At 46.8% G+C, this 19,438-nt stretch overlaps 1 protein-coding gene across 12 annotated transcripts in view; it reads right to left on the bottom strand.

The window, feature by feature from the left end:
- EML1 (EMAP like 1) overlaps nt 1-19,438 on the bottom strand; it is an 899,863-nt gene that overhangs the window by 373,727 nt on the left and 506,698 nt on the right. For 10 of the 12 annotated variants that reach the window (XM_086937771.1, XM_086937772.1, XM_086937781.1 and 7 more), the window contains exon 1: nt 13,612-14,259. The exons of the other annotated variants lie outside the window; for them this stretch is intronic. In XM_086937771.1, coding sequence (XP_086793897.1) covers nt 13,612-13,678 — 67 coding nt within the window. In that variant the 5' untranslated portion in view covers nt 13,679-14,259. Of the gene's footprint in view, nt 1-13,611; nt 14,260-19,438 lie in introns of those variants that run through there. 12 annotated transcript variants of the gene reach the window in all.

Genomic DNA, 19,438 nt, shown 5'->3' with positions numbered 1-19,438 from the left:
ATATGATCCCGGCACCAATGGGTACCCAAAGATGGAGCCGTCGCGTTGAGAAAGCAGGGATGAGGACCAGAGGGCCCTGACAGTGTCCACCAGCGGCAGTCCACTCCCCTACCGTGCACAACCTCTAAAGACCAAAAGGGAGGAGGATATATAGTCCATACGTCGGGGATCAGCCGCCGTCCCGCGAAGGGTGGGCAAAGTTCCTCTACGAGCACTCTCCGACCACGTCGATGCGGGGGGATGCAGTCTTGTCGCTGTCGTTAGGTTCTCCCTGACCAGAAGCAGTGTCAACGTTGGATATACCAAGGAGGGTCAGGCCCTGCTGCAGCTCTGTAATGTGGCGTTGCCGATTGCGGTATTCAAAGTTCAAGCCAAAGGGAAAGGTCCACCGGTATTTAATCTTATCGTCTCTGAGCTTGGTGGTGATGGGTCTGAAGAGCTGTCTCCTCGCTAATGTGGCCCATGCCAGGTCCTGGTAGATTGTACAGGAATGATTTTGAAAGGAGATGGAACTTTTCGATCTGGCTGCACCAAGGACCACCTCTTTCACTTTGAAGGAATGGAATTTCGCCAATATGTCTCGAGGTTTTCTCTTTTCTCCATGCTGAAGAGCCCCCACTCTGTGTACTCGTCCGAGTTTGATCTTGAGGGTCTGAGGGCTCAGGATTTCTGCGAAGAGGCCCTCCAGAAAAGCCCCCAGGTCCGGCCCCTGCGCTTCCTCCTCCAGGTCCTGCACACAAATATTGTCTCTTCGTGCCCTATTTTCAAGGTCCTCTGTCTTAAGCTGGGCCTGGAGCATCTAGTCCCGGAGCGTTCGATCTTCATCCTGGAGTTCCGTAGTGAGTTTGTCTCGATCTTGGGAGTGAACCTCTAAGTCCATTACTCGGGTCCCCTCCGAATCGACATCCTGATGGAGAGAGATTAGCTTTTCATTCAAATCTGCCCGAAGCTGCTCTATAGAAGATTTAATGTCCTGTCCCAGGTCTTTGCGCAGCTCGTATTTGAAATCCTTGAACATAGCTAGGAGGTCCGCCTTCGTGAGGGCTATGGTGGTAGCTACGTCGTCAGCTCATAGGGCTAGGCGCTTATCCGAAGCCTGGAAGAAGTCGGATACCTTAGTGGATGCTCCAGCCGTTGTCTTCTTGGGCGGCATACGGGACAACCCTGGGTGGACCCCTCTGGCCGCAGTCGTGGCGGGCTCTAGCTGCAAGTGGTGGGTCCAGGGTCTTGGTATTGCGGCCAGGAATGGAGACCACCAGGGGAGGGGCCCTACCCAGCCGCGGTGGAGGCACTTGAGGAGCGATCCCAGGTAGTGGGAGGTTAGATGGTGGTTGAACAGGCCATGGAGCTCAAGCAAGTAAGTGCACCCACATACCTCCCTGGATGTGGTGGTGAGCTGGCAGGACCCCCTCAGCAGGGCGCCCCCCGGGCCACCCACAGAAGCAAATGCCCCACTAGGCGCTGGGTGCAGACACCATCCGGCAACGGCAGGGAGAGCTCCGCACCGTAGGGGTCACTCATTGACAATGGAGCAGCAGCGTGGGAAAGTGCGCCAAATTAGATGCTGGTACTGTTAAACTGCAGTCGCCACCATCTCAAAGCCAGGAAAGCCACATGTCAGCGCCACGGGGTGAGGTCCACCAGGCAGAAAGCAGGGGCCAGCGTCTCAGTTCGGGCCGACGCCATCCAGTCGTCGCCAGAACCCAGGGAGACACCAGCCGATCAGCAGGAGTTGTAGGTACCAAGTCCCAGGGGCGCCGCCATCTTGAAGTCAGGCACCGGACCACATGGCGTCCCCACCTATCGAGCCCCTCGACGAGGATCAGGAAGCGCGTCCCGTAACAGCGCCAGCAGCCGTCTCACCGGGAGTGCGGGAATCAGCGCAGACAAACCCAGGACTCGGGAACGCCGTCCTCGCTCAGTCCACCGCCTATAGTCGGGCGGTAGCCGCAATCCTAGGCCGTGGCCCTGAGATCCTCACGGAGCAGAGACAGAGGTCTCCTGTAGCCGAAAATGCCGGTAAGCGCCGCCAATCTCTGCCAATCTCTGCGCTACATGCTCTGCCACCAAATGCTGCCCCTTTCAGCCCCCGGGAAGCCGGCACTGCGGGCTCCTGAAGTGCGCGCAGACCGGGAGCCGAGACGGATCACACCCGTTCCGCCATCTTGCCCGGCCACGCGCCCTGCACAAGTACTTTTAACATGTACTGCCTGTTTTGGGGCCAGTAGAATTATGCAGCAAGAGAGAACAAAATTATGCCACAGTGTTGACTAAATTATGCAGCAAAAAGTCTGCAGCATAATGCAATATATTTTCCGATACTTTATTATTTTGACATTTTTATACATACTAAAAGTCTCTGTAATTTTTTGCCTCAATAGTACCTGTGTAACAGTGAAATGCAGCAGTGAGAAAGGTTACCAGTCCACCTTTGCAAAGGGCCCTCCACTTCGCATCAACACAAGTCACATTTTTTGTAACTTTTGATTCATTTGAGCTACAAACAATTTATTAGGTAAAATCATCAGATTATGCAACAGATGGTGTAATATGTGGCAAATATGACAGAGCCATAATTAGGTGGAAAACATTTGCAAACTGGGATATTTTGTCATTCATGTTTGAGCTGCTCTTGTGGAAAAAGGGAGGAGAAGTGCTGATGACAGAAACTGCATGTCTGGGAGACAAATGGCTTTTCCTTCCACTTTTAAGTGTATTTGGTTCATTCTGTGATTGGAAACCTATCCCACTTTGTGAATACATTTTAATGTCAATAACTCATATTCACCCTTTAATAAACGTGAGTATCCCTTGATTGAATTAAATAATGTAATAAGTTGTAAATGGTCAGTGAAATACCAAACAAATACTAACAATTGGGATATTTTGTTCTTTCTGGCCACACCTCTGACTTCGCCCACTGACCCAGTCCATGAGTTATTCCCGTCCTCTGATTCTCCACCCACAGTTCCCCTACTTTTTTTCCCCACTTCGACCACTGCATATTGCTGATTCTTACTGAACACAAAACGTGTACGCTGCCACACCACGCGCTTGTGACATAACTCCCGACACAGAAAGTAGCTACTACTATTAAGGTGATGCTCGCTGCACCCCTTCCAGTCTAGCAAGACTGCATTACCATGAGAGAGGCCTAGGTCAAGGCAAAACACGCTAGATCCTGGTTCGCCCATTACCAAAAATGAGAACGAGGTATCTAGATCAGTAGCGGTCGGTGGTGGGAGTAGCTGTCGGGCGCTGACGTGGGGAGGGGGGTTAGTGATCTATGGATTATGGAGGATCACAGGCAAGTAAACATATAAATAAATGAAACGAATTTTGTTGCGTGCACTGCATCGCATTTGGGGATGCAATGCGTGCAACGACATTTGTTTTATTTATTTATATGTTTACTTACCTGTAATCCTCCGTAATTCATAGATTACTAACCCCCCACCCTGCCCCTCCTCCTCCCCCTCCGCATGTCACCGCCAGGAGCTACTCCCACCACCGACCGCTACTGACTAGATATTCACGCAGCTGGGCACTCTGGACCCTGGTGCATGAGAGTTACCATGAAAGAGACTTTTCCATCCCAACAGGATTGCACAGGCGCTCCTCACTACTCTTGAAATATTGTTCCTGTGTTCCCACACAATTGAGAGAAGACATTGGACCACAACAAATTACAAAATAAAACCGTAATGAAAATACTACATCATTTGAACTCAGCGCTGTGAATGCTCAAAGCAAGTCATGACATCAATAAAAGGCTTACACTTCAGCTGGGTAACACATATCCATCCTGTAACCGATACATGAGCAAGTCTCTATGTCTTCAAGAAATTCTAGACCTACGGCTGAATACTGCCGGACGGTCTCCTGTAATTACACCTTTTCACCCCTCCCCCCGCCTCCGTAGAAATGCAATTCCCCGGGCTTCCCACCTGACTACCAACTACAGGAGAGAGAGAGAAACACAAACCTTGCTCTGCCCGGCTTCCTCATCGCAGCAAACAACATCACACTGTTCATAATTGCATAAGACCTGCAGCGGTTCAAAGCTCACGGGCCTCTAAGGTTGTTGGGAAACGTTTGCAATAATTAGCTGTTCTCTCCAGTTATTGTTCCTGCACTGCAGTAGGATTAGATCATGTTTTTATTGGACATGTTACATTCCTCTTCATCTTAAACCGCCGTCCAGCAACGTAATCACAAATAACTAGGTTTGTGGGGGGCGGGGGGAGGATGAAATAAACACTTTGCTGTGCGCCTCACCTGCCCTTCAGGAGACTTCTACTGTGCATCTTTTCTTTTTTGAGACATGGGCTTGGTTTTATGAACGATCCAGCAGAATCCAGTCATCATATATACTCAATTAATTCCAGGAATTATAATCATATTCTATAAAGCCACAACCAAACCCTGAATTACCGTACGAAGATTAATAATAGGTGTCACCTTTACCCACCTCAATGGTGCTCATTGTATCTATTTTGGTTGGAGAAAAAAATGGGCTAGCCTGTTTGGACTTGTGGTCAATCCTGTGATCTACAGGTTACTTATAGAGCTCCACGTTAGGCACTAATATTGGGAACATAATGCATGCTGTTCGACGTGTGAATGCTCAGAGAACATTAATGAATACTTAGAAGGGACATTATGGTTATGATTAAACATATATTTCAATTATGGTGATCCACCAACCGTAACTTCATCCCCAAAGCATTGTCCACACCATCGCTTGTGACATCACAGATGACCTCACAAGTGGCATTACCAATGATTTTGCTGGTGATGTTACATATTATATAACGATTGACATCATTGAAGACATCAGCACTTAAAATGTAGTTGGAAGAGCGGAGTACTAATTTCGACAAGTAGACATCCATGTAAAGAGTACAAGTAAGCATGTAGACCAACCAAGCCTGTATTTTCAAGATCAGTAAATAGTCGTAAAAAAGGGAACGCCTTTGTAGATTCACATATGATGCCAAAGTTGACACGATATTCACTGTCAACAGTGAGGTCACCACAATCTTGTTTCTAATATCATCAGTGGATATAGAAAATAAAGACAGATACAGTTCCTCTCACTTGCTACACATATCCTCACTGAGCATAACCGTAGTTTTCAACTTAGATCTCCCTGTAAAGTGTATAAAGCATACTTCCACTGTTATTAAAGAGAGGGTGATAAGATGAGGTGTTTGCAGATTTCATGATGCCCTAAGTTATCTGAATGTTTGTTGTGATAGGTAACGTCACCAATGATGTCATTGATACAGTAATTTATACCATCTTTGTGTGCATCAAACAAAGGCTGTTGCAGTTATGCATACACACAATAAATATTCCTGTAACCTTTATTTATATTTAATAGGCTACTTATACCACAGGCCAATCCTTTTAATTGGTATATGTAGTGTTAAGACAGTGTTTCCACTGTCAGAAAACACATGCGGAAAAGACCAATAGTTTTCAGGGTCACTGATGCACTAGATTATGGAAATATGTGTGAAAGGTTGAACAACGAATGAGGGAAGGGGCAGTTTTGTTTCTGATCTCACAAAAAGTAGAACATTTAATTTTTTAACGTTTTGGCTCGAAACTATAAATTCACTTCAAATAAGGTTTTGAAAAAGATTTCTTTTCATATTATATTGATTAGTATCTGATCTTAGTAGATAGTCATAACTACCCTGAACGAATGCATGCATTTTCATTGAATTTTAAGGGTTTTGTAATTATGCTTTAATTTTTTTTTTCCAAAGACTATAGGACGAGGCTTCAGCCATGGTCAAGAAGTGAGTCCAAGGCAGCGCCTTCAGTAATAACCAGCGTCCATCCCCTGCTCCGCAGAGGTAGGCTTGTGTCAGGTTTAGCTGGTCCTGGTCACAGAACAGGACATTCAGACATGTATGCCACATTTAATGCTGAGTGAGGAAGGCCAGTGGACTCAGGGAACTGGCTGGGGCATTTGGCCGCATCCGTGACACTTACCCACACCATAGACCCTCCTGGCCATAGACTGCAGCTGTGCATAGTGGATTATGCATGCAGCAAGTGGCTTTCTTCAACTTCCTGCGCACAGTGCCACTGCCACCCAGAGGACTACACTGTCCTATACAGACTTGAGGTGTAGGGTCTAGAAACAGACCTGTATTTACACTGCCAGTGAATAGGTGTGGGAAAAATGTATTTATTTGCCTCTTCCATGAGGCCATTGATGGTGTGAATCTTAATGTGTTACGCAACATAAACAATGATTTAACTAGAGGCAGTGTAATATCACCTGTGCATATAGAAAATATCAGCTGCTTCAATTTGACTCTCTGAAAATACATATCCTCCTAGACATTAATTGTAGTTGGAAGAGTGCGTTAAAACTTTCTAAATCTACAAGTCACTCTAATGAATATTTATTTATTTATTTATTTTTACAATTTATACAGCGCAAACAATTGCCCGTAGGCGTCTCGGCGCTTGAAACAGTGCGTAGAATGCCCCACCAAGGCTAAATAGACAGCTATTCTTGACCTAACAGCCAAGTCTTTATTTTTCTGCGAAATTGCATCAGTGACGGACTTTCTCTGATGGCTACTGGCAGGGAGTTCCACAGTCTAGGAGCGGCCACCAAGAAGCGCCTATCGCCCCAAGTGACTGCTTTGGTTTGCGGTACCAGCAGAAGATTGAGGTTGTTAGATTTAAGCGAGCTTGTGGATAAATGGAACCTAAGATGGGCTTTCAGGAAGTGTGGGCCATGATTATGCAGTGCTTTGTATACTATGCAAAGGGTTTTGAACTTAATCCTATTCCGGATCTTAAGCCAATGAAGATCTTTTATAGTCTCCGAGATTGGCATAAACTTCGGGGTTCCAGACAGGAGACGGGCTGCAGCATTCTGGATTGTCTGCAGTTTATTGGTCACTCTAGCCTGGGCATTGATAAATAAGCCATTGCAATAGTCGAGGGAAGACAACACCAGGGAACTTACCAGTGTCTTTCCTGCTGCAACTGGCAAGAACGGCATAACTTTCTTAATCAGCCTGAGTTTATGGTAGGCGGTGGCTGCTGTTTTGTTTGCATGGGCCATAAAATTCAGGTTCTCGTCAAAAGTCACTCCAAGATTTCTGACAGTAGGGACCGGTTTTGGGGGGGTCCCATACGTCGGTGGCCACCAAGTAGTAGACCAACTTGGTGAGAGATGTCCGAAAATGACCATCTCCGTTTTTTCGGAATGTAATTTTAGGCAATTGGAAGCCATCCACTCTCCAATTGCTTGCATGCCCCCTTGGAAGTTTTCTGCTACCCTCTCTCCATCACCATTAATGGCCAGCACAAGCTGCGTGTCATCTGCGTAGGAGGTGAGGCTCATCCCATGGGCCTTGATGACAGAAGCCAGGTCCGACACATAGATATTAAATAGTGTCGGACTTAGGGATGAGCCTTGGGGTACACCACATGGCAGTGAGAGCTTGTCTGATTGAAAATGCCCCAATGTGACCACCTGCGTTCTCCCAGCCAAAAAGGAGGAAAGCAAGTTCTTTGCCAGGTGGCGAATGCCCATCTTTCCGACACAGTCCACCAAAATCTTGTGGTCGACTGTGTCGAAAGCTGCGGATAGATCGAGCAATACCAGTATCGCTGATCCTCCCTGGTCCCGGATCACTCGGATATCCTCAGTTGCTTTGATTAGGGCAGTCTCCGTACCATCGTATTTACGAAAGCCGAATTGGGTGTTGTCCAGTAATTGGTGCTTTTCTACAAACTCTGAAAGTTGTATATTCATGGCTTTCTCAGCTACCTTAGCTAAAAAAGGTAGACTGGCTATGGGGCGGTAGTTTTTTAATTGCTCCTTGTCCAGGTTGGCTTTCTTCAGGAGAGGCTTAACCAATGTATTCTTCAGAGAATCCGGGTATATCCCGGTTCTGAATATTGCATTACAGATTGAGGCGATGTCAGGAGCCAAGCAATCCATAACCGGACGGATAACCTTGAGAGGACAGGGATCTAATGCGGATCCAGATTTAATGGTAGCAATGATGTTCTTAATTTGTGTCTCTGCGAGATCTGTGAACTGAAGCAGTTCGGTATCCTGAGTCATGCTGTCAGGCATGGGTGAGTGGATTACCGTTTTAACGGAGAATGCTTGATATATATCATTTACCTTGGTAAAAAAAGAAGTTGGCCAGAGCATCACAGAAACTTTGGGATGGTGGCGGAGCTAGGTCCGGAATGTTTCCCGCTTAGTGATCTCATACAGTTTTTTACAGGAGTTTTTGGCGTTGTCGATCTGTTCTGTAAAGAACTTTTTCTTTGTTTCGACAATGAGGGCTTTATATAGCCTTAGTGCTTCCTTATAGTTAGCCTTGCTTTCTAAACTGTAGGATCTACGCCAGTGCCTTTCCCTATTGCGGCATAGTTGTTTCTGTTTGCGCAGTTCCTCTGTGAACCACGGGCCGATGGCGTTGTTCTGTTTCTCGAAGGCTGTTTAGTTGGGGCTAAGGTGTCTGTAGCAGTGCCTAGCCATTCCTGAAATTGACGTGTGGCAGTGTTGGGGTCAGTGGACAGACAGGGCCGGGTCCTGTCCAGAAGAGCAATTAGCTCCGTCTGATCGATATCTTACCAGACCTTAAAAGCTTCTGGTCTACATGCGGGGTCTGTTCTAGTCCTATTCGCCTTGACTGATATTCTCATTAAGATGGCATAGTGATCAGTCCAAGGCATGGGCAAGGTGTCTGTTATTTTTAGGCCTTCCATATTGGAAAAGATGCCATCCAAGGTATGGCCAGCCTTGTGGGTGGGCGTAGTGACCAATTGCCGAAGATTCAAGGTGTCCATATCTGATATCAAGGTACAGGTGTCGTTATCGGAGGAATTCTCCAGATGGAAATTCATATCACCCATGACTGTGAATGAGTCTTCCATCACCAATGCTTCGAGTATCGAGCCCAAATTGGCGAGGAAGCCAGTGCGGGCGCCTGGGGGTCGATATAGGAGCATTCCTTTGAAGTGAAACTACGGGGTAAGCTTAAGATCAAATTGGAGGGCTTCACAAGAGGTGGAAGGGATAGGTGACATTCTCACACTTACGTGATCGCGAGGTATGATGGCTAGCCCCCCTCCGCGCTTCCGTACTCTATCTAGACGGTAGGCTTTATATGCTGGGGGGGTCGCAACTGCCATATCTGGATCGGACGCCTCATCCGTCCATGTCTCTGTTATAAAGAGAAAGTCTAATTTATTATCCAAGATATGGTCTGATACTTCCTGCCGGTGCTTTACCAAAGAGCGAGCATTAATGAGTGCTGCGGAAAACTCAATGGTATTAGCGCATGTGATAGCGTTCGTCTCGACCTTTCCATTAACCATGTGTAGCCTAATGTTACAATGGGGACATATGAGTTCTGTGGTTTCCAAGACTCTATACGGGCTATGTTGGACACATTGGGTATTGGCGGTCGTGCGCAGGTCCAACAAGGCAGATTTGGAGTAAGTTATTAGTCCCTGTCGAGGAGCCTGGCCAGGGGTTCTGGCCCTAGGCCCGGTCCCGGCACGGACGGGCACAGACGGGCTTGCCTTCGGCGCGCCCGCTGCGCGGATGGTGAGGCATACTGTTTTTATACATTTGTTATGAAGATGGAGGAGGGCGGGAGGGAGGAACAACTAGACCGCCAGCCTTACCGTAAGCAAGATGGCGGCTAAGGTGGTCGAGTGAAGTTGACAGCGCCTAGTAACGGCAGCGCTGAGGCAGAGCAGTCAGTAAGCCGCCTCGGAGCGACGCAAGTCTCGCGCCGAGGTGGGGAGTACAAATTAAAAAATTACTGGCTAAAATATTTACAAGTGTTAAAAGCTTCGTGATTATTAAGTCAATAACGGTTAAACAGAAAATGGCATAGGAAAGAGCAGAGTTCCCCCGGCTTCCGCCTCAGGGTAGAAAATACACTGATATCTCCCATCATCTCATTAGAAATGTATTCAGAAAGGAGCTGCAGGAAAAGAAAATCTGGACTTTGCTAGAAAAGGTTAGTCCTATATTTGTATAAATACTTTTTTTTAATTCTCTAAAATGTTCAGGTGTGGCCATGAAAATATTTAGTCACAGATTTTCAGGAGTGCTCAGAAGTGAAAACATTATTGCATTGGGAATGTTGCACGCCCACATTACTTCACGCACGGATGTAATACATGACTGCATTTGCACATTTTTTTCGACATTGGGAAATATTTTTCACTGTGGAGAAACCCCTTACTATGCACTTCCACCGGTTTTGCGGGGTTCCTCCTCTTTCCCATCCTGAAAATGGGTTTGCTTTTATAGGAGTACATTTATAACGGTTTACAGGAGGTAGAAACTACCTGCACAGCATTGTGAACATCCACATTTAGCAAGTGCTCTCACCCATAAAACCCCAAAACCCACTGACGTAAGCTGATTTACTCACACTTGAAATCCAGCCACCCTGATGGAATTTAAGCATCAGTAAGTCCATTTAGCAAAAGCAAAAAGGAGGCAATTATCTATTCTGTGAATCAGAAATTTGATGTTGGTTTCATAAATAGTAGTCTTTCTGGGCATGAGTTGCACGTAGGTGAGTAAATAGCTTGATGAATAAGGCCCAGAGAAACAATACTGTTTTTTTTTTAATTTTTAATCAGCCAGCAGGTGAGCAAAAAGTAATGACGTGTGGCCTCAATGATGTCACTGATAACGAGACCTGTAAAGCAAACATGCAGTGACACTAATGATGTCATTTTGAATGCCCTGAATATCAAAGGATGCTGCAATTACACTGTCTAGCAGTGCATAGCATCAACCCATTTTTAAAAGGCCTAAGCATCATCTCCTACATCTAGGTGGTCCTGTAGGAGATACCTACAGGAAAAGGGCTGCATTTCCACAGCCAATAAACAGATGTGGAAACGAGCCAACAAGGTGTATTTTTGTCATTTTTTCTGCAGGAATGCCACCTGTGATGCAAAGGTCCAGGACACTGTGAGCTGCTACAGGTTAGAGAGTGGAGTGAGGAAGAAAGGTGGTGGGTGTAACAAACAATGTCCTTGACCCTTGGAGACCACAGTATATAGGTCACTGACTCTTGGTATATGCTCAGAGCCAATAAGAGAGGAATTGTGGAGGTTCACATAGTGGATTCAACTCGTGAGATCCTAGACCTGACCAGTGCTTAATTTGTAAAAAACATAAGCGCTAGGGCTCTCCTCAGGAGGCCACTGCAGCTTCCTTCCCACATTGCCCCTGCCAGCGCTTCCAGTGATAGTAACAACACAGCTACAAACCATCACACTACTCCTACAAGTGTGACAATTCGGACTATTCCAGGCCCCCAAAGCTATAAGGGTGGCTTGGGTGGCAGGTAATAGTCATTTTTAATGAATATAGCATTAATAATTAATTGTTGTTGTGGTCATCTCTAAATTAGCTAGACAGCACCACCTTTTGGCAGGCTGTCACAAGCGCAGGTGCTGACAATTAATGCCCCTGCTGAGCACCGGAAATTACTGGCTCAAATTAAGGGCTGGGCCTGACCAACGAATAGGTTATCACACAATCCAGAACAGCAATGACGCTTATCTTTCATATACTCCTCCCAGGTCAGCATTTCACCCCAGACAGGATCAAGACAAAGACCTGGAGAGCCCTTTTACACCCGTCAGGGCAGAACATTTATTAGGGGGGTGGGGGGTGGGGCACAACTTACAGCTGAGGCATTACAGTGCATGAAAGTGACAATGGATGTAACAACGGAACAAAAACAGCTGGTGACCGAAAACACAACACTTTACTTTGCTGCACTGTGTCTGTAGCTTTAAATGTTCATAAGATGGTGACAACACACCGATGCTTGAAGCCAGCACATCTGACGCCGACAGCCCCCGACCCACTGACCCGCTGGTGCCCTCCCTGCTGGCAGGGACATCTAGCGATCCATTTCAGGGTTGAAAAGTTCATACAGTCTGTTTACCTACCCTTTAATTACGGTACATATCGTTTTTATGATATAAATACAGGAGTGCAAGAACAGGGGGGAATTACTCACACTTCACTTGGCTCACACTTGAAAGAGGCAAACATGAACTCTCTGGAAAGAAGTTTCAGTTTCTCCAAGTTCACATTACTGCTTAATGTCGCTAATGCATTTAATTACTGCCAAATGTTCCCCACAAGTTAATGACTGGGCAGTTCTGCCGGAAATTGACATGACCAAATCTCAATAAAAATGTTAGCAATAATTCTTATTTTACTGAAACAGACATCGGCGTGTGCGCAACGATACCATGTTGCCTTTTCTTTCACAAGATGCACCTGCCTGAAAGCAGTAGTCCAACTATGGGTGGGTTGAACTTGGAAAAGAAAGCATTTGTGCACCAAGGGGTTGCTTGTCAGGAAAAGTTACTTGCCCCTCTCTGGATTTTATTTGGGGCCCACTACTGGTGCATGCGGTTTTTCTTTCAACATTATAAATGCAGGGCTGCGTGCCCAAACATTCAAACAAATATAGGAATAGTTGACACGTTGCACTACATATGTTCTTAGGCACTTTGTAATGCAACCCCACAATTAAAGTGTGGACCATATCCAAGCTGGATGTCACTGGGATTACAATCAAGGTGCACATCATACCAAAGGCTCGAAGGCAGAGAGCTCCTGAAACAACAAAACAATAGCTAGTGTTTCTTGTTTAACGCTGGATGTCACACCGAGTGGCTTCCAAAGAATGTAACCTCAATACAAATGTAACTAATTGATTGACAGGGGTTTGGGGTTTCACACAAGGCGTGGAACAGGCCAGTGTCTGCTTTCCACCACTCCTGCATAACTACACTTCATTACCTCAGCTACCAATCTGGGAGAGTTCCCATGCATGCCGGCCCCAGCTGTCCTTCCCTGGAAACAACAGCCCCCCCAACTCGGAATTTAACGTGCAACACTTGAACCCCTCAAATATGTCTCGCACCACAGACATCTCAAGCTCGCACTTGGACCTACCCAGAGGCTTCGCTCAGCAGGCGTTCCTTCCCTGAACTTTTGCCTGCGGTCGGTGGCACGGGTCCCAGGCACCGACCCTTGGCCGGGACACCCCAATGTTTCCCCCAACACGCCCTTGTTAGCAGCTGGCCCTTCAGTGAGGGAGGAAGGGATTAAGCCAGAGCCGAAAACTGTGTGTGAACGCAGCCCACCATGAAGAATCGCTTTATGCCACCCGAAGAAGTCGCCTGTGGGACTTTCGCAGCCTGTGCATTGTAGCATCTTTGCACGCTGGCCGCAGACAGCCAACAAAAGGCACTACAGACCTGAAGTGTATTTGGAAATGGAAGCTCCCCCCCCAACTTTGCAGAAGCAGGAAAATAGCCATTTTATATTAAAATGATAGGAAGCATCCACGATAATGCAAAATAAAAACAGAGGATTCATTTTTCAGATTGATTAAAAAAAACATACAACCAATTATTATTGTTTTTTTAAAGACCGTCTGGTCTAGTGGTCCTTCCCACCTTCCCCTCCCATGGCGGAGGAGGAAGATGTCAACCATTATTTTAGGCAGAAAGAACGGTGCACAGATTGAAATGCATGCAGCCGGTTACCGTTGCAGAATTGGAGGAGGGAGGTGGTGTCGTAGAGACTGTTGTAGCTCGAGTATCCGTCCTCCATGCTGCCTTCCTCGGTGTGCGGCCGCTGCCTCCCTCCGCGCCGGCTACGGTCAGTAGGGCCGCCGGCGGGCTCCGACCCGCTGTCCCCCGCAGCGCTGCTCGTCACCGTGACCTCGTCATCCCGCCCGCCCGGCGCTCCTCCGCCGAGCCTGTGCGAGGGGAGCGGGCAGCGGGCTCGGTGTGGTCGCCGGCCAGAGCCCCGGCTGCTCGCATGGGCGGGGGTGTGCGCGGGGAAGGGACGGCTTTCCCCGGCCGCCTCCTCCCACTGTCAGCAGCCTCTGCTCCCCGGCGTGTGCGGCTCCCACGACTCACGCTCCGCTCTCCTCTCCGCGCCCTGGGCTGCTCCCGGCGGATGCAGCTCCCACAGATGCACGCGCCGCTCTCCTGGGCGCGTACAAAGGCACGGTCTGCACCCCGGAGGTGGCTGTACACACTCTACATATGCACCCCGTCTTCTGAAGGAACGACCAATCCGAAAAGGGCTCCCTCCTCAACCTCTCCAGATCTCTCCTTCCAAGTGATCCCTGTGCTCCGGGTACGAGGCAGTCAACCACCACTCCCGAGACTGGATTCCCTCACTCCAGCGCGGCGAGTTGGCCGGGAATGTTGGAAGCTGACTTGGACTTTAAAACCCCTCCCACTAGTACCAAGGGCAGGGCAAGCGAGTGTGAGAAGAAAGTCTGAACCGCTGGTTCCCAGAGGGATGTCTTCGTGGTACTGGAAGGGCTAACCGAGCCTTGAGTACGCTGCCCAGGGAATGCGAACCCCACTTTCTGCCGAATCCTTTCCCGACACTGAAATAGCAATCTTTGCATCTCCTCCTTCCTCTGCACCCCACACTACCCAACTGTCTCTCTATCTCAATCACTTCCTATATTTCTGTCCTTTCTGCTTTCCCCCTTTTATACCTTCTGGGGAAAAGCCTAATGAAAAATAAGCCCTGGTCACAAAAGCATAAGAGCTGATGTTGACCACTGGCACATATTAAGCACTGAATGGAGTTGGGTCTAACCTCCCCTCCCTGCAGAAACATAGTTAACTGGCCCCTGCTCCCCCATTACCCATCTCAAAATATATGGAGCTATTTTTAATGTACACCTTTGGGTAAATGTCCTTGTGCACAATCTGCAACCGCGTGTGCCTTCCCCTTATAACCTAGCTCCATATAATGCGTGGTGTAGCCATTCCGGCCAGGTCTGCACTATATAAATGCCCCTAATAGAAATTACGGCGTCTCTCTATTTACTTTTCAATTCTAAATCCTAATACCTAGACGTAGTAATAATGTTACTTATTGGTATTACCTCTAGATTGTTTTAGTTTTTGCTATAATATTACAACACATTTTCCACCTGTGTCTGCAACAGTCATAGTTATTATTTTAACTATTTCTATTTTGGTTAATAGCGCGAATATCAGTGAGGAGGATTTTAGAGCATTTTATAGGGAATCTTTCGATGTGCTACATTTACACTGATCTAATAGTAAGGAAAAAGTACATGCATGTGACTTGCAAAAAGGCAGGCTTTTGCTGTTGGTAATCCATCAGATTTTCCAAGATGTGCAGTAATACTGTGCATAAAGGGTTCCCCCTAAATTTACTTTAATGGCAGAAATTGGTGGTAATGGAGTATTCTCCCATTTTTGTCATTGATGTAGCAGCCTAAATCTAGTGCCAAAGAGATCCATCCACCTTCCAAAGAGACTATGTTCCTGCTTTGAATTCATTTATCTGTGTACAATGCTGGAGCTTTTCATAGTCTATACACATGCATGTCCTAGCCAGGGTCGGTGCTGCGGCAAGACCAATATAGGATGTCAGGATGACTGACAGCCTGGTTAGAACTCTACAGGCATGGGATATTATATTCCAGATCCACTAACCCGATCATTTTGAGGAAGAAAAGCCTGGCAGTGACTGTTAAGTATCAGCATTGCCTGGCTAAAGACTTTGCATCAAAGGAGAACACACTAAGCGAGAGTGCAGGACAAGACCACAGTTCACAGGAACTCTTGAACTATCATGTTACTGGAAATGGTGGTGCCCATCTTGGATCATTGGGTGTAACTTTCCACATGTTCCACTTTGTCCTTGTTAGTCAATCGTTCTACAGCGTGTTACAGCCAGGATCTTGAGATTGCATTGATATCCTTCCAGTTGGTGAACTTTTGCCAGAAGAGACTATTAGAGGACAATTTGTGTTTCAGAGAAGTATTCAGGGAGAAAAGCACCTCTGAACTTTTAATTTAACATTTCCATGGACGTCAATTCACCAAAATGACAGGGGTAGCGAAGTGACATCACATGACATTTGACTCCCAGATGATGTCACAGAAAGTGACTTCACAAGACCTTTGACCTACTGACATCATAGGAAGGGATATTATGTGACCGTTGACCCATCCCATGACATCATCGGAATGGGACAGGTATGCCCAGATGTGGGTACTGTGCTCTCCATGCCACTGAAGTCAAGCTATCCTGGCTGATAGGAGAGGATGGTAGTTTCTAAAGTGCTCAAATGGCCTGGTGTCTTGGTGCTGAGTGTGCGCGCAGGGAGAGTGTGCTGTAGACTCAGAAGTTTAGGTTGATGGGAACAGCCAAGTCTTCAACGATTTCCTGAAGATCATCCGATTGGGTTGGAGTCACAGGTTCGATGGCATTTGGTTCCAGAGCTTAGCTTCGCAGTATGACAGGCTCCGGCCTCCCCACCTTGCTCTGCATATTTTAGGGGTGCTTACAAGGCCCGAGTTAGAGGATCTAAGGGTTCTAGTGGGAGAGTACCAAGGGAACAGCCTCTGGATCTCCGCTGACCCACCTCCATAGAGAGCCTTGTGTACAGTGCAGAGGGCCTTAAATTCGACTCGTTGCTGGACAGGGAGCCAATGAAGTGACCTTATGCCTGCTGAGGTAGAGTTACCTTTTGGTATGTTCAACAACAGTTGAGCCGCCGCGTTTTGCAATGACTGTGGCATTGCAATAGTCTAGTTTTGAGAGAAAAAGCCATGCTACAACCGTTTTTTGGAACTGCTGAGGGGTGAAGGGAAAAATCTTACGAAGGCTTTTCAGTAAGAAAAAACAGGAGGAGGTTAGACGTTTAACTTGGGATGAGAAGTTGAGTTGACAATCAAAGATCACTCCAAGGTTCCTAACTTTGGTAGTGGGGGAAGGACAGTCACCTGCCTCTATTGGCCACCAGGTTTTGTTCCATAGTGAATGACCTTTACCGAACTGCAGTACCTCGGTCTTCTCAGTATTGATTGTAAGAACATTTTGGCTCATCCAGCTCATAATATCTGCCAACAGGTATGGAAGCTGCTGGCCACGATCTCTGGTTGGTCAGCAACTGATACTATGAGCTGTGAGTCATCAGCGTAAGAGACCAGAGAGAATCCGTGCTTTCCAACAACTCTGGCCAGAGGGATGACATACATGTTAAAAAGTGTGGAAGACAGAGAGGAGCCTTGTGGCACTCTGCACAGGAGATGAAAGGTGTCAGACTGTATGTTGTCCCAGACTATGTTCTGCTCCCTATCTGTTAGGAAGGAGGAGAGAATGGCCAGAGCCGTATTCTTGATTCCCAGGTCCCTCAGCCGCTGAACAAACACTGTGTGGTTTACGGTGTCAAATGCTGCTGATAGGTATAGGAGAACAAGGACGGCTCTACCCCCTCATCCATCACTTTCCATATCTCCTCCGTTGCCATTATCAAGGCAGTCTCAGTAGAGTGGCATGGTCTAAAACCATGCTGTGTCAGATCGAGCAGGTTACTGGCTTCAAGATGTTGAGTTAGCTCCTTATTCACCGCTTTTTCCAGAATCTTAGCCGCAGCTGGCAGCCCTGAAATTGGACGGTAGTTTTTTGTGTTGGTAGGGTCGAGGTCTGGCTTTTTTAGAATTGGCCTGATACAGGCTTTTTTCCAGGCAGCTGTGAAAATACCAGACTCTATGACTTGGTTTAAGAGGGGGGGGTTAGCTGAGCTCTGATATTGCTAGATACTAGATGCATTACCAACGGGGGCAGGGGTCGTTTGGGGAGCCCGACTTTGTGGATAGGATGAGATTGTTGACCTCTTCCTGGGAAAGTGTCCAGAAATGGACGAACTGGCTGTGCGCAGCCTTTTTCTACTCTGCTGTATTGTTACAGCTCACCGTGACAGCATGGGTGTTAAGGAGATTGTTATAGATCAGGTGTACCTTGCTTTGGAAGAATGTAAAATGTAAATGTACATGTATTTATATAGCGCAAATCACCGACCCGGTATCTAAGCGCTTGCTTAGGGAACCCGTCCTGGTATTCCCCTGTGAGATAACCCCGGCAGGGTATCCACAAGGTGAAAGCCAGGCATCCCACCGCGAGGGCCCGTTTTGGAGATTATGCAAGCTATTGCCCAGAGTCGCAGAGTGTGAACCCGTGAATCGAGTAGGCACCGGAGCGAGAATTGTCGAGTCCGTGGACGTTTTAGGACTCAAGACCCCGCCGAGCCGGGAATCGAACCCTGGTCCAGGGCTGACCTCTGCTTCCAGGTCTGCCTCCTCTAACCAGTGAGCCACACTTCAGTTCTGGTCTAAATTGATTGTTCTGCATGGGTTTGACTAGCAGTTGAATAGATTTGAAGAGCTCATAGGAGGAGTTACTGGCGGCCTCAATTTTTGTTGTAAAGGAGATCCGTTTTGCTTCGATAATAGCCTCCTTGTATTTTTCTAGGTTTAAGTTGTAGGCCTCTTTATGCTCCTTGCTATAATCTGACCTCCAGATTCTTTCACTTCTCCTACGGGGGTTTTCTATACGTTTGAGGTCTGGCCCGTTCCATGGTGCAGTTGCTGAGGCTCTTTTTACTGAGATGGTAGTTTCTGGCTCAACATGGTTAACCGCTGGGCAAATCCAATTATTGAACTAGTATGCTGCTTTATCGTTGTCCGACGCCGGTATGGGGTGCAGATACTAAGGGCTAGATGTATCAACATACCCTTTTATGATTTCCAAATAGCGATTTTTAAGGAATCGCTATTTGGGAATTGCAAAATGGCATGTATGTAGAAATTCGCTATTTTTTAGCGATTTCTTAATGTTCCTTATTTGCGATTAGCAAATTGCTAATCGCAAATAAGGAATAATTTCCAATTCATTTCTATGGACCAGGAGGCCCATAGGAATGAATGTGAAATTATTCTCAATTTGCGAATCAAAATTTACTAATTGCAAATTGAGAATAATTTCAAGCGTGCAGGGGTGTCTCAAGGACACCCTGCTGCACCCCTGAAAATGACATGTGTGCGCATATGGCGCACATACATGCCCTAAGGGCATGTATGAGCGTCACATGGCACCTTTACAAATTGCATAAAGTGCATTTGTAAAAGAATTCGCAAATTACCACCAACTACAAGTTGGTGGTAATTTGCGATTTCTTAGCCAAAATTAGCTAAAATGAAATTTTTCATGCATAGCATTTAAGAAATCGCAATTTGCGATTTCTTAAATGCTTGTGCGTTAAGGAATCGCAAAATTTGCGATTCCTTAATATTGCTAACTTTTTGCATGATACATCTCATTTCCTGTTTTTCTTGTCGCAAACGCTGATATTTTACGAATTGCAGCGTTTGCGACAGGAAAAAAGCTTGATACATCCACCCCTAAGAGCGTTTTCTAGGTCCCTGCTCTGTATCTTGTTCCATTGTCAGATCCTCAACCTGTAAGGACTGCAAGGGGTAGACGTGATAGTGCTTGTTGCCCTAATATCGAAGTAGATTGCCCTGT

Source organism: Lissotriton vulgaris, chromosome 9 (assembly GCF_964263255.1).
Source record: "Lissotriton vulgaris chromosome 9, aLisVul1.2, whole genome shotgun sequence".
NCBI lineage: Eukaryota > Metazoa > Chordata > Amphibia > Caudata > Salamandridae > Lissotriton > Lissotriton vulgaris.
Note: the sequence above shows the minus strand (reverse complement) of the source record. Positions and strands in the feature narration are given on the sequence as shown.